Genomic DNA, 12372 nt, shown 5'->3' on the forward strand with positions numbered 1-12372 from the left:
GCAAAGTAGAAACACTAGAAAATCCTTGGAAAGAGAATTACATTGCTCTACCCATTAGACTGGAAAATCTTTAGACACGATTCCATCAGTAAAGCCAGTTACTGTGGAGACAATACACCAAAGAGGTGTGCAAGAACAAATTCACCAGATATTATTATTATTTGCTGCTAACACCGAAGATAGGCAGTATCTCATCAAACAATCCTAGATCAGGTAAGAATTTTTGTTTGCCTCCAAAGAAGGCAAAAGCAGTGTTCTTATCTAAATATTTTAACATTTTTGTTTTTAAGAATGACTTGATTCACTCTCTTCTGAGTTCTAACTGCAATTGATAACTGAAAAAAAAAAAAAAAAAGGATAAAAAGAAAAGGTTTACATAATCTTGGCATTATGCATTGCCTTTTTACTTCAGAAAACCCTAATCAGGAACTGGAACAAAGGTTCTAGATATTAACTTATGAAAAGAGATCCATATTTTCCTACAGAGATGAGTTAGGCAACACTTCTGTCTGAATCAGCAAATCATTTTTTGTTGTTGTTTTTTAAATTTTTATTATTTTTTCAATGTATTTGAAGATAAATTTGGCCACTAATAAATTTTTATCTGGACAAGACGCTTTTGGTATCCATTACTCCCTGCCTTCCTTATCTGACAATTTAAATGGTTTTGAATTTGTGAAGCAAATTCCCTAAGGGTTGTCCTGCACTTTAAGAGAGAGATTTTATTAATTGAAGACAACAAATCACTTGCAGAAAATAATCGTAATGTAGGAAAGGCCCAGGCAAGGCTGTACTCTGAAAATCTCTTTGTAATTGTAGCCCCTTAGGCAGGCATAATCAATTAGAAGTGGTCTGATTTTAACCAGTTGCAGGCTCATTACATTGCATTCCCGTTTATGCTGATGAAAATCAGCTTCAGCCTGTGGCCTGGAACTCATATACAGCACTTCCTGGGGCCTCTTAGGTAAACACATCAAGAAACAGTTTTATTTGGATTTGTCCTTCACCCTTTATTCGTTGAAACAACTTCACAAATCAAGATTAAAAGAGAGAAAACTTGGCTCATAACCAGAGATACAAATATATGAGTAAGTTATTTAATCTCAGAGAAGTATAAAGCTTCAGTTAATAATTATTCCTTACAGAACATTTAAATGTGAGACTCAAAACATTCATTTTTAACTGATGAGTTTAGTTTTTCTTTCGCTATGTCATGGGACACTCGGGTTCTAGTTAATATAAACATAATATCCCTTCACGTCAGAAGTGCTTCTGCATTTGATATATAAACTTGTCCCTAATGTGTCTTCAAGTTTTCAAAAACATATTTCCATTTTAAGTCTCTACTCTCTGTAGATATTGCCTGCAATCCGACGCTATGTATTTATATAGGAGTGCATTTTTAAAGCAAGACAATGTTAAGGAACTATCCCTCAGCAGAGAGAGTCTGCAAAAATAATTGTTTCCCTTTAACAGAAATTCTTCCACCATGCAGCACCAACATTTGGAACAATCCAAATAAGCTTTGAAAATTAAATGAATTCAGTACAGCCTGCAATCCAGCCACAGCGTGTTGCAGTCCCTCAGGCTCAAAGGGCAATTCTTCACCCGTCAGGAGCACTGAAAAAAGAGGGGAGTTTCCTGGTGCAGAGAGGTCTTCAGAGACCTTTACAAATGTGCAGCAATTATTTAAAAAACAAAACAGACTGAAGTCTAAAGATAATAAAAATAGGAAAGAAATTGATAAAGGAATTATAAAGCCCCCGAAGTAAACAAAGGAAGAGCAGACACCTGGAAAAGGAAATATAAAAAGAGGCGAAGGGTGAGTGATGAGAATTATCAGAAGTAGAGGAAAACAATTTAATACAAGAGAATACATAAAGACTGAGATGCTTCATATTGCAAAGGAGTTGAAGAAGTAGAGGATCAGAATTAAAAGCAAAGTGTAAAACCTACTTCCAAAGAGGGGCTACCATGAACAAAGGAGTACTCATGAAAATGAAGAAGGATGCCTTTAGAGTTTTTTGGGGGGTTGCTTTTGTTTGTTTGGTTTTTTTCAGATGTTAAACAGAACTTGACTTTTTTAATTACTGCAATGAATAACCATCAAGTCATATCAGGATTTAAGAAACTTAAGTAAATATACATTGTAACAAGAGTATTGGTGATGATAGGTATAGCCCACCCGTACTAAACATTAAGGAGTCTGGAGGAAAACTTCTCCTTAGAGTCAGGCTATACCGAAACTGCTTTACAGGGGAGGTTTTCTTCCTCCCTAAAAAGCATATAGTTTGCATCTAGTCAGAGTGGTCAGTACTCAACAGAATGAGACCTATGGTGTAAAGCTATCTAGAAATTCCCTTTCCTGAATAATAGACCCTGATACCTGGGACCTATGTGAGATGATGACTCTTCATTGGACATGAAAGATTTGACCTGTCCCCATGTTCCGTATCACCCTATCTTCTGCTAAAGCAGAACACACCTGCCACGTTGGTCACACTGTATACAAACGTTTATTTAAGGGCTACATTCTGCAGCCTATCTGGAGAAGCTGTTTTCAGATACATTCATCAACAACTCATCCTCCTGGCAGCTGTCACTCTTTATGGACATGTAGTATTATTGCCAGTGCTATCCAAGCTGTTAGAACTGCACATCCACATGAAAGTACATGAACAGCAACTATGGAATAAAAGGAACTACTTCTACCAAAGACCTAAACAAAAACACATCTGCCATACATCACAAGCAAAAAGGATTTGTTTCAAAATAAAGAACAGCCCTCAAAGTACAATTACCTGAAATGAAGAACTACTTCAATGCATTGAATGCAGTATTAAAATTAGTCACTAAGATTTTTAATGAAATTAATGTACTATTCTTTATTTGCCTTCCTCGACTGACAAGGTAACTTACTATTCAGCTTTTTGTAAGAAATAAACAAAACAGGTGCACTGGGAAGCTAGTTACACCTGATTTAAAGTTGCCTATATACAGGCACATTGGAAAGAGTATATTCTTTCCTCCATACCTTCGCTTTCCCTGTTGTTTACAGAACATTTTGCATTGTTGCATCTTATAAAACTTTCTCGTATGAGAAAACACGGTTTTGTTGAAACAATTCTAGGCATCTCAAAAGGTCTCCGTGGTTTTGGGGAAAGACAGAAGTGAAATATTCTGGGGTTTATGTTCTGTTTGTTTTTACAACTCTGGATCTGCAAAACATTTTGGAAAACTGGAAGGCATATTTTTGTTGTTACACTGTTCTAGAATTAGGCATATTGCAAGATCATTGCTCCAAGATTTGACAAGGAGCAGCGTCCCATTCTTCCTATCAACAATCTCCAGGAGTAGCTCTATGGAAGACAGAATAAATGGCTCTTTCATACGAATCAGCTAAATTACTTAAAGGTCTTCAACATTCAGTAGGTACCATGACTGTAAGCAGCATGTTATTGTTTCTCTAGATTCAGTACAGCTCAGAATTTTCCTCACAGACATTCGATCTGATTTCCAAAGCACCACATTTGACTTACCTTGCTTTTGGGAATTCCCCAGGTGAGTACTCAGCATCACAAGGACATCGAGAAAAGCAGCTCTGGTCACCAAACAAGGATTTGGCCTACAAAATCAAATTACTAATTATGAAATCTGTTTACCATCTATACTCAGGAAAAAAAACAATGAAACAACAGCTTGGAAAAATGTCGATGTCTCTTGCTATATGGACTATCTTAGGTCTGTTTTACTTAACTAATGAAGATCAACAGATCAAATTAGACTGCATGTGCAAAATAAGTAGGCCAAGTTATCTGAACTTCACATTCTGGTCCACTGTGAATGACAGTCTCCCTAACAGGAATCCTAACACCTCTCCTCCATCTATTCCACCAAATCTCAGTTTATAAATTTCATTATTATTGGGTTAATCAGCTTGCTTTGGCAAGTCTTTATTTTGTTTATGGATAATGTGTGTAATTAAATGCATTAACGAAACTAAGTCTTCAAGTCTTACTGTTCCATTTCATAAATAATAATAATAATAAAAGGATGAAATGTCTCTGCTACAGCTTTTTAACAGCCACAGTATTCTCACTGTTTTGATGAAGTCTAGAGGAACACATGTTCTTAAAATAAGACCTTTTTTTCTGGACAAGAATATTGGGGATTTGAAGAACATAATACAAATTGGTAATAAACTACTTTCTGTTCCAACTCTTGAAACGTAAGTGAATAACGTATTCTCTCGAACTGGAAATGTAAAATGAGGTTAACATATTTATATAAGATTAACATCGTTATTTTTCTTTATATTATTATCATTGTATGTTTCAGCCAGAAGAACCTTTCCTGAAGTATTACTTCATATGTGAACAGGAAATCTAGTTCAAAACAGAGAAATTATTCTGATGAGTCCAATGGGACTTGCACTGAAAAACTTCTAGAATCACGAGGCACAAGTTTGAAGTATGACTAATTCTGTTCAGTATTTCATTTTTATTTTATCTGGCACTTTGTGTGCTTATCTTGACATCGAAGCTCTTTCAAAAAATTGTTAATTATGTTACAACAAACATTCTGAACTTTGTAACATCTTTAAAATTCAAGAAGAAAAAAACTTCTTCAAATATGATATGTGATTATGACATGAAAATGAATTATCTGAAGATCTTGCGTAGAAGTTTGGCAGCTGTATTTGATCATGGAGAGTTATTCTATGTCCATATTAAAAAGACAGCTTTTACCAGAAGCACTACTCTTACCTCCAGTCATAAACACTGTAATGACTATAAACTACCTACAACTACTTTTATCCTCTACAATATTAGGCGTCCATATGAGAGCAGATGTTACCAGGACTTCTCTTTTAAAGAGGATGTTCTATCTTTTACTTAAATACACTTTATTTTTTTAAATACTTTCTCACTAGTAAGGTAGTCAGCAGTCTCCCAAAGCTTTTTCACACTTCCCTCTTACTACTTGCTTTCAAGCTAGAGAGCTAAAACCCTGCCTGCAGAGAAGATGCACATCAATGAGAACTGATACCATAAGAAGTCAAAGCAATTTTAATATGCCCTATTTTGAAAAGCTGAAGTAGGAGGATTACTTTCTTTCCAAACAGACTAAACAAAACTCTTTTGTGTATCTCAGGCATATAGTTGTTGCCACATCTATGTGAAGAGGAAAAAAACAACAAACAAGAAATACTCATAGGTCTAGGAAGCTCAATCCCTGAAAAAAGAGACAGATAAGCTTCCCAGAATAAAAAGAAGCACTGAGGTCCATCATACCTGCAAAATGGACGAAAGCACCCATGTCAGATTTAAATTAAGATGTGTTACATAATGGGCCTACTGTACTTCAGCTCCCTTGAAAAAACGATGACAAACTTATTATTCACTAACTTCCCTGGATCTTACAAACTGTGCTTTAGGAAAAAACATGGTTGATGCAACCTTTACTGAAGAAGTGACAACAGCGATACTGACATGTTTTTTCATTCCAGTCCAGCTTTTCAGCATTTACCACTTCATTCTGAGTACGCACATATGCATGTTTTGATTTTGAAATGAGGCTTTTTAAGCTTACAACATGCCAAACGTTTGTTCTTGGCTTGCTCTGTTGCTCTGGTGATGCTAGTGAATTCTTGGTCATACGTGCCAGATGAACACAACAGGAAACTCAGTTTTCCAAAACCAAGAAATTTCAGTGTTGTTGAGACTATAGCAGAAAGCTGAGTCTTTAAGACAATCAAATTTTGATTTGCATAACAGACCGGACAGCCAAAAATCACATGCTGGACATTTCAAACGATACACTGTGCAGCAATTAAGATGACCTGTTCATGCAGAACTTAAACAATGAGAACAGAAAGAGGACAAGATGTTTCTGTTTTAATGCAGATACTCAAATGAACTGGTCTTCTCATAAACAAGCTTTGAGGAAATCTGTTTCCAAACAAGAAAGTCACAGTAGTAGCAAAGGTGGGAGCTCTAGGCATCTGGAACCCCAAAATTAGTTCACTTCTCTTCCAAACTGAATATTAATGGAAATAAATACATCATAGACTTGCTCCAGATAGTAAACTACATCTGACTCTGAATAGCACACAGCTAGATGCTGTTAGGACTCTCATATCTCATAGGGGAATGTTGACCCAGAAATATAAAATGGATATCAAGGCAATATAATGTACTTAGTAGTGCTGTATAATTAGTAATACTGTATTAGCACTGCTAAGCATATGTACTAATAGCAAGACCTGGACAGACCTGGAAAGTTGGGCAGAGAGGAACCTGATGAGATTTAACAAGAGCAAGTGTAGTCCTGCACCTGGGGAGGAATAACTGCATGCAATGGGAAAGGTCAGGGGATGACCTGCTGGAAATGAGCTCTGCAGAGAAAGACCAGCGTGTCCTGATGGACATCAGGTTGGCCATGAGCCAGTAGTGTGCCCTTGTGGCCAAGAAAGCCAATGGTATCCTGGGGCATGTTAAACAGCATGGCCAGCAGGTCCAGGGAGGTGATCCTCCCTCACCTGGAGTTCTGTATTCAGTTCTAAGCTTCCCAGTACAAAAAAGACAGGGATCTCCTGGAGAGAGTCCAGCTGAGGGCCATGAAGATGATAAAGGTTCTGGAGCACCTCTCTTATGAGGAAAGGCTGAGTGACCTGAGTCTGTTCAGCCTTGAGAAAAGAAGACTAAGAGGGGATCTTGTTAATGTCTATAAATATCTAAAGTGAGGTGGGAGGTAAATGGGTGAGGCCAGGCTTTTCTTGGTGGTACGTAATGATAGGACAAGGAGGAATGGCCTAAAACTTGAATACACTGAGTTTCATACAGACACGCAGTAGAACATCTTCACAGTAAGGTCAGGGTGATGGAGCACTGGAACAGGTTGCCTAGAGAGGTGGGCAACCTTGGAGTCTCCTTCTAAGGAGATAATCAAGACCCATCTGGATGCAATCTACTGTAGGGAACCTGCTTTAGCAGGGGGGTTGGACTCAACGATCTCTTGAGGTCCTTTCCAACCCCCTGCAGTTGTAGAATCACAGATGATTCTGCAATAAATTTCAGAAGTATCTCTCAGCATGTTTTTTTCTTCAGATTTGGAGTTTGCAGCCAGTCTACCCCTGCAATCCCACTGCACAGTGAAGCTTTTTCTGCAGTTCATGATGCAGTACTTGGGTGTTGACTTTCCAGGTGGAAATAAAAAATCAGCTCACAAAGGACTGCTGAGTTACATTTCACCAAGAGCCAATAGGAATATTTATATGTAGCTGACTGAAGACACGTCAAAGGCTGACTTGAGGACTGAAATCAGTTTGGCCTGCATGGAGCAAACATGTAAGAGGCAAGCATCATCACTGGCTTCACCCACTGTGTAGGCAGGCATTTGCAACCTTTAGCAGCATAGGCAAAGGCTGAAAGGATTATTACTCAGAAAGTGTAAGGCCTAGGGGCAACAGTATTTTAAATTCATAAAGCCAAATAAAACAGTGACAGAAGGAACTTCTGTGTCCCTATAGATTATCATGAAACTCAGCAGAAGATGCAAGGTGACTGGAAAAACTGAAGTCAAAAATGCTAAAGCAACTGAAGACATTATAGGACCTAGAGAATTTTTTTTTTAATACCCCAAAGTTACAGTGTAACAGTATCTTCAAATTGGGAAAAAAAAATAATCTTTTTATTTTAGTGTTTTATTTTGCTTGTGTGGTTAAACTGCAGATAAAAATCCAAAAGCACAGTCATCAGCTTCCAAATTATTAATTTTGACAAATCACAGCAGATTTCTGGATTAGACTCTTAAAACACCATGTTTCAAAACCAGCCATTTTTTTAATCATTAAGGCTGAACGAGTAATTGGCAATAGAGTAGTCAGACTTCCTTATAATGTCATTTTCAATTCTGGTATGTGAATTCAATATCAGAAAAGAGTTGAAGTTATCTGCTGAAAGAAACCCTCTGTCAGCTGTTAAAAATCCAGGAAAAATTTTAAGAGAAAATGGTTAACAAAACTAAATACTCTTTTAAATTCGTGGGCTCATGCTCAAACACCTTCAAAGAGGCCGAGGCAAAGTAGTTAAAGAATATCATATAATTAGAGTATTAATAAGCTACTTGTATTAAGCAAGAAGCAGACTGGTAGAAGAATCAGGAAGCATATCTTCACAAGTTATTCACTCTCAGTAAATGTAAATCTGAATTACCAGGTCCAGAAGCTTCATGTGAAGGATTGCATTCTGGTTCAGTTGGTTCTGGAGCCTACAATAATGCTGGGACCACTTTGAGTGCTGTGCCACCTTTCCCACCTTCAAGTACCACTGGCTGCAACTTAGGCCTGTGTGACATGAAATCAGCCCCAGGCTCCCAGAATGGGGAGTTCAACAAACACTATTTTTTAGAAGTTTGATTCATCTTTTACAGTTAAGTCACATTCAATTTGAGATAGTCACTGGTTTGCTTATTTGGGACTACACATCTGACACAAGCTAAACTGGCATTTATTGAAGAAATCACCAATATTAGGTGATAGACCTCCTGTGTACCTTGGTCCTACACAGTTTCAGCTGCATCAGGAACACACGGCTTAGCTTCTAATACACCTCTTCTAGCACTATTTATTTTTCAGAATAACAATATTAATGAATTACAGAGGAAGTTGCCTCCTCTTCCAAAGGAGACAACAAGAAATAAAGAACATGGAAAGCTCATCCACATGGCCCAAGTTCTATCAGAACACTGGAAAGGAGCTGAACTAAATTTACAGTCTCTTGCTCCTCTACAGGACATCAGTTATAACCATCCAAATGTATATACATGAATGAGGAAGGCCAAGACACATTTATATAGAGAGTAACAATGTATTTTGATACACAACTTCTGCAGATGTCCATTCTCTTCTCAAAAACCCCAACTTCCAATGATGCTATGCCAGATAACTTAAAAAGAAGACACGTGTATATATATCTCCTGGAGTGTTCCTCTTTTTCCAAAAGAACATTGCCTTGCATGGGTATAAACAGCAATAACAGTAACAATAATATATTGCATTTGTTACAAAAATGAGGCAAAAAGTAGTTAATTGAATTAATGTTTACACTATTAGTTGTCAGCTATGCTAGTCAATGGAAATTCAGTATTTTCCAAAGAGGGAGTGCACTTTGCTCATATTTTTTCCTCATAAGGAAACAGATATTACGCAACTATTAGCAGAACAAGAGCAATAAACATACAACTTATATTTACTAAACACTTAATGAAATAAAAATCAAACCATACTTGCTCAAACTCAGGTGAACAAATACTTATATTATAAATTTTAAATGCAATCTGCCAGGCTATGTCTATTAAATAAAAGCCCAGAACAATTTTCTTGTGAATTACTTCAGTTGCAGATATCTTAGCATAGTTAGGTATCATAGGGACACCCAAAAAACTTCTGTTAAAGCCCTGAGAAGAACTGTTCTGCAGTTTCCAAGCTTTTCAAAGAGTATAGATGATTTCAATCCTTCCAACTACTGCTGCTTTCTGAATACAAGCAAATCTCATTTGTCAAACTGGAATATTACTTTCTATCAATTTCCAGCACACTGCTTTCCGAAGAATGGAAAATCTCTGCCAAACGCTTTCTTCTGGTGGCCAGAACCTTCTTATATGCGTCCAGCAATGACACCCCCCCACCTCCCTGCCTAGACTTGTATAAGCTACATGCTTTATGCCTGTTACGAAGAAATAAAATTTCCTCTGAAGTGATTTACTCTGCTACATCTGTAAACTAATCGAACTCTACTGCATGATACTCAGTTAAGTTGTTGGGAGTATTTGCATGGTTCTTAAACTAGGACCGTCTATTTGATCATTTAAGACTGACCTGAAAAACCAGCCACCTCTCTCACCAATTTGGGAAGATCTGGATTAAAGTCATCAGCTAAAAATCTTCTAAATGCAACAAGAAGTGCATCTCCTCTGATGTTTGCATCCTGCTACAGTCAACCAATCTTTATGGTTTAGCCCACTGGGAGTTTTATCCTTACAGAGCTGCTGATGAATAAGGACAAGCTGGCCTTGTACTAAGTTATATCCAAAGAAAGATCTAGAAAACAAGCATTTGTCATTCATGGAAGCCACAAAGCTTATGGAAGTTCACACCTATACATACAGTGAGTAGCTGATTTGAACATAAATCTCCTGATACTTTAGCTATTAGCTTTCCAACACTGCGCTAGCATAAACACTGTGTTTTGAAGGGTATATCTGCTCAGAAGGCAGCCTTCATATTTTAATGTTTTCTCTCAGAGCCCATGTCACGTAGCACTGAAACAACATCATCAAAAGATGCACAGCCTTCCTCTTGTCTTCTTGAGGAGACATTAATAATAGATTTAATTATTAAACTTTGGCCATAGCATTTTTAACCAAGTAATACAAAACCAGCACAGCAGTGAGCATCACAGCCAAGAGAACCACACATTAATGAAAAGCATTTAAATTAAAATAACAACAACAACAAAAACCAACAAAGCCTACACTACCAAGTAATGCTTGCTGAGTTCCTGGAAGCTCCGGAACATGCACGCAGAAATACAAACATCAAGTAACAGTGCATCTGATTGCCTACTTGTGCTGCTGACATCTTGGAGCAATCACTATGTGAACAGACCCCTTGACTTGCCACTCTCTAAGATCAGCCCATCCTGCATAACAGCAGACATTGTATCCAAGAGGAGAGTTGCTCATCTGGTGATTTAAATTTTCCTACCACCACCAAAGCCAGATCACTACATTGCTATGCTGTAAGTTTCCTTGGTAAAGAGAGAAATTTATACAAGTTATTTTTATATTGTGGTATCACGAAGAACCTCTTGAGTTTCAGCTATTAAAAAAAAATGAATTTGTGTTCTAGCTGTCCTTGGTGAATGATACTGGAAGGGTGTGTTTTGTTGTTGAGTTGTTCTTTGAAATAGCATACCAGATTGATAAAATAATCTGTTTTCTTTTTTGTTCTCTTAATGAGAACCAAATGTGAGCAACATCCTAAAAACTCCAGAGGTCAAACTAATTCCATGTGCAAATTTAACGGATTTTACACAACTAATATTGTGGATGAACGTAGCCTATAAGGACACAAGCTCTGAAACTCTTGTTAATTTACTGGAAAGCGTTTTCAGGTGATTCAGCATTTATGCCCCAAACCTGTATTTGTACATTTTTTGTGCCTAATTCGAACACTGCACTAATGAAGGGAATGCATCTTCAACAACCTTATTCGGTTCTCAATCCTCCCTGAGTGTTCATATTTAAGTTAACAGTATATCTGGAAACAGGAGGCAAAGAATATATTTACTTATGCAAAGTACTTCTTCAAATTTGGTCTGATGTTAGAACATATCTATGCCGATATCCAAAGCGAGCGTTCCAAACCAAGCCATCACCATCTGTATAGATAAGCAATATGTAGCTGCGTTAAGGATAATGGTGAAAGAGTTGAATTGGAGCAACACAGAAATCTGAATTTGTTTGCAAAAGGTTTAAATGGAATGGATAAGATTTAAATGGAAACCTCAAGAATACAGTTACAAAGAATGACATAACTGTTATGACTGCACTCTCAAAACAAGTAATACAGAAGACGAACCATGCTATGTTAGGCTCATGGCTGATTAAGTGCAGATTAATAAATTAGCACTGCACACCTGATGTGCAGCAACTGGTCATACTGGTATGCTTAGCTTCCAGCTGGAGCAGGACAAAAGTCATTCTCTCCCAGTGTTTCATGTCTGTAATAGCACACACATGAATTATTGCTGCAGTCCAGCTGACATAAAGTAACTTTTTGATTTGAAACCTAGTAAACAAACCTATTCAAACTATTCAATTATTCAGACTATTTTCAATTTCTGAATAAAGCTGTGTGATGCATATAGACCACAGATACAAGATACATACAAGCACATTTCTCAATGCATAGATTTTAAAGACGGAAATAAAGGAGCAAAGAAGTTCAGAAAATGGGAACATGCCAAGACAGACAGGGCTTTTGAAGGACAGGAAGGTTTGTCTTAAAGCAGTAGACAAGGAAGAGACAAGGGATCTAGCACAAGAGCAAGCCAACCCTGTCAAGGAGGAGGTTCTTATTTTCTCCTTTCTTGTTGCTTTCTTGCTGTTCCGAAACTATAAATAGCCCTTCCAGCTCCCAGATAACATTCCCCTTCCAAAGGAGGCTGCTTGCAAACCTGCAGACAGTCCATAGTCAGCTTGCATCAACAACTGAATGTGCCAGCATATGCCTCTGGAAATTTTTCGTGCTGCTACCATTAGAACACAAAACTGCTTTGTTCACTGTTCTGTCTGTTCATAAGAAGT

The 12372-nt window shown here is 37.4% G+C and overlaps 1 protein-coding gene across 10 annotated transcripts in view; it reads right to left on the reverse strand.

Moving 5' to 3' along the window:
* Positions 1-12372, reverse strand: part of THADA (THADA, armadillo repeat containing) — a 213404-nt gene that overhangs the window by 40785 nt on the left and 160247 nt on the right. For 9 of the 10 annotated variants that reach the window (XR_006938649.1, XM_040697059.2, XM_046938795.1 and 6 more), the window contains one exon: positions 3540-3625. Coding sequence is in view for 9 of the 10 variants with exons in the window: in XM_040697059.2 (XP_040552993.1) it covers positions 3540-3625 (86 nt within the window). In the remaining variant the exon portion in view is untranslated. Of the gene's footprint in view, positions 1-989; positions 1621-3539; positions 3626-12372 lie in introns of those variants that run through there. The other variant, XM_015283685.4, reaches the window with a different exon arrangement.

This window comes from Gallus gallus, chromosome 3, assembly GCF_016699485.2.
Source record: "Gallus gallus isolate bGalGal1 chromosome 3, bGalGal1.mat.broiler.GRCg7b, whole genome shotgun sequence".
Classification (NCBI taxonomy): domain Eukaryota; kingdom Metazoa; phylum Chordata; class Aves; order Galliformes; family Phasianidae; genus Gallus; species Gallus gallus.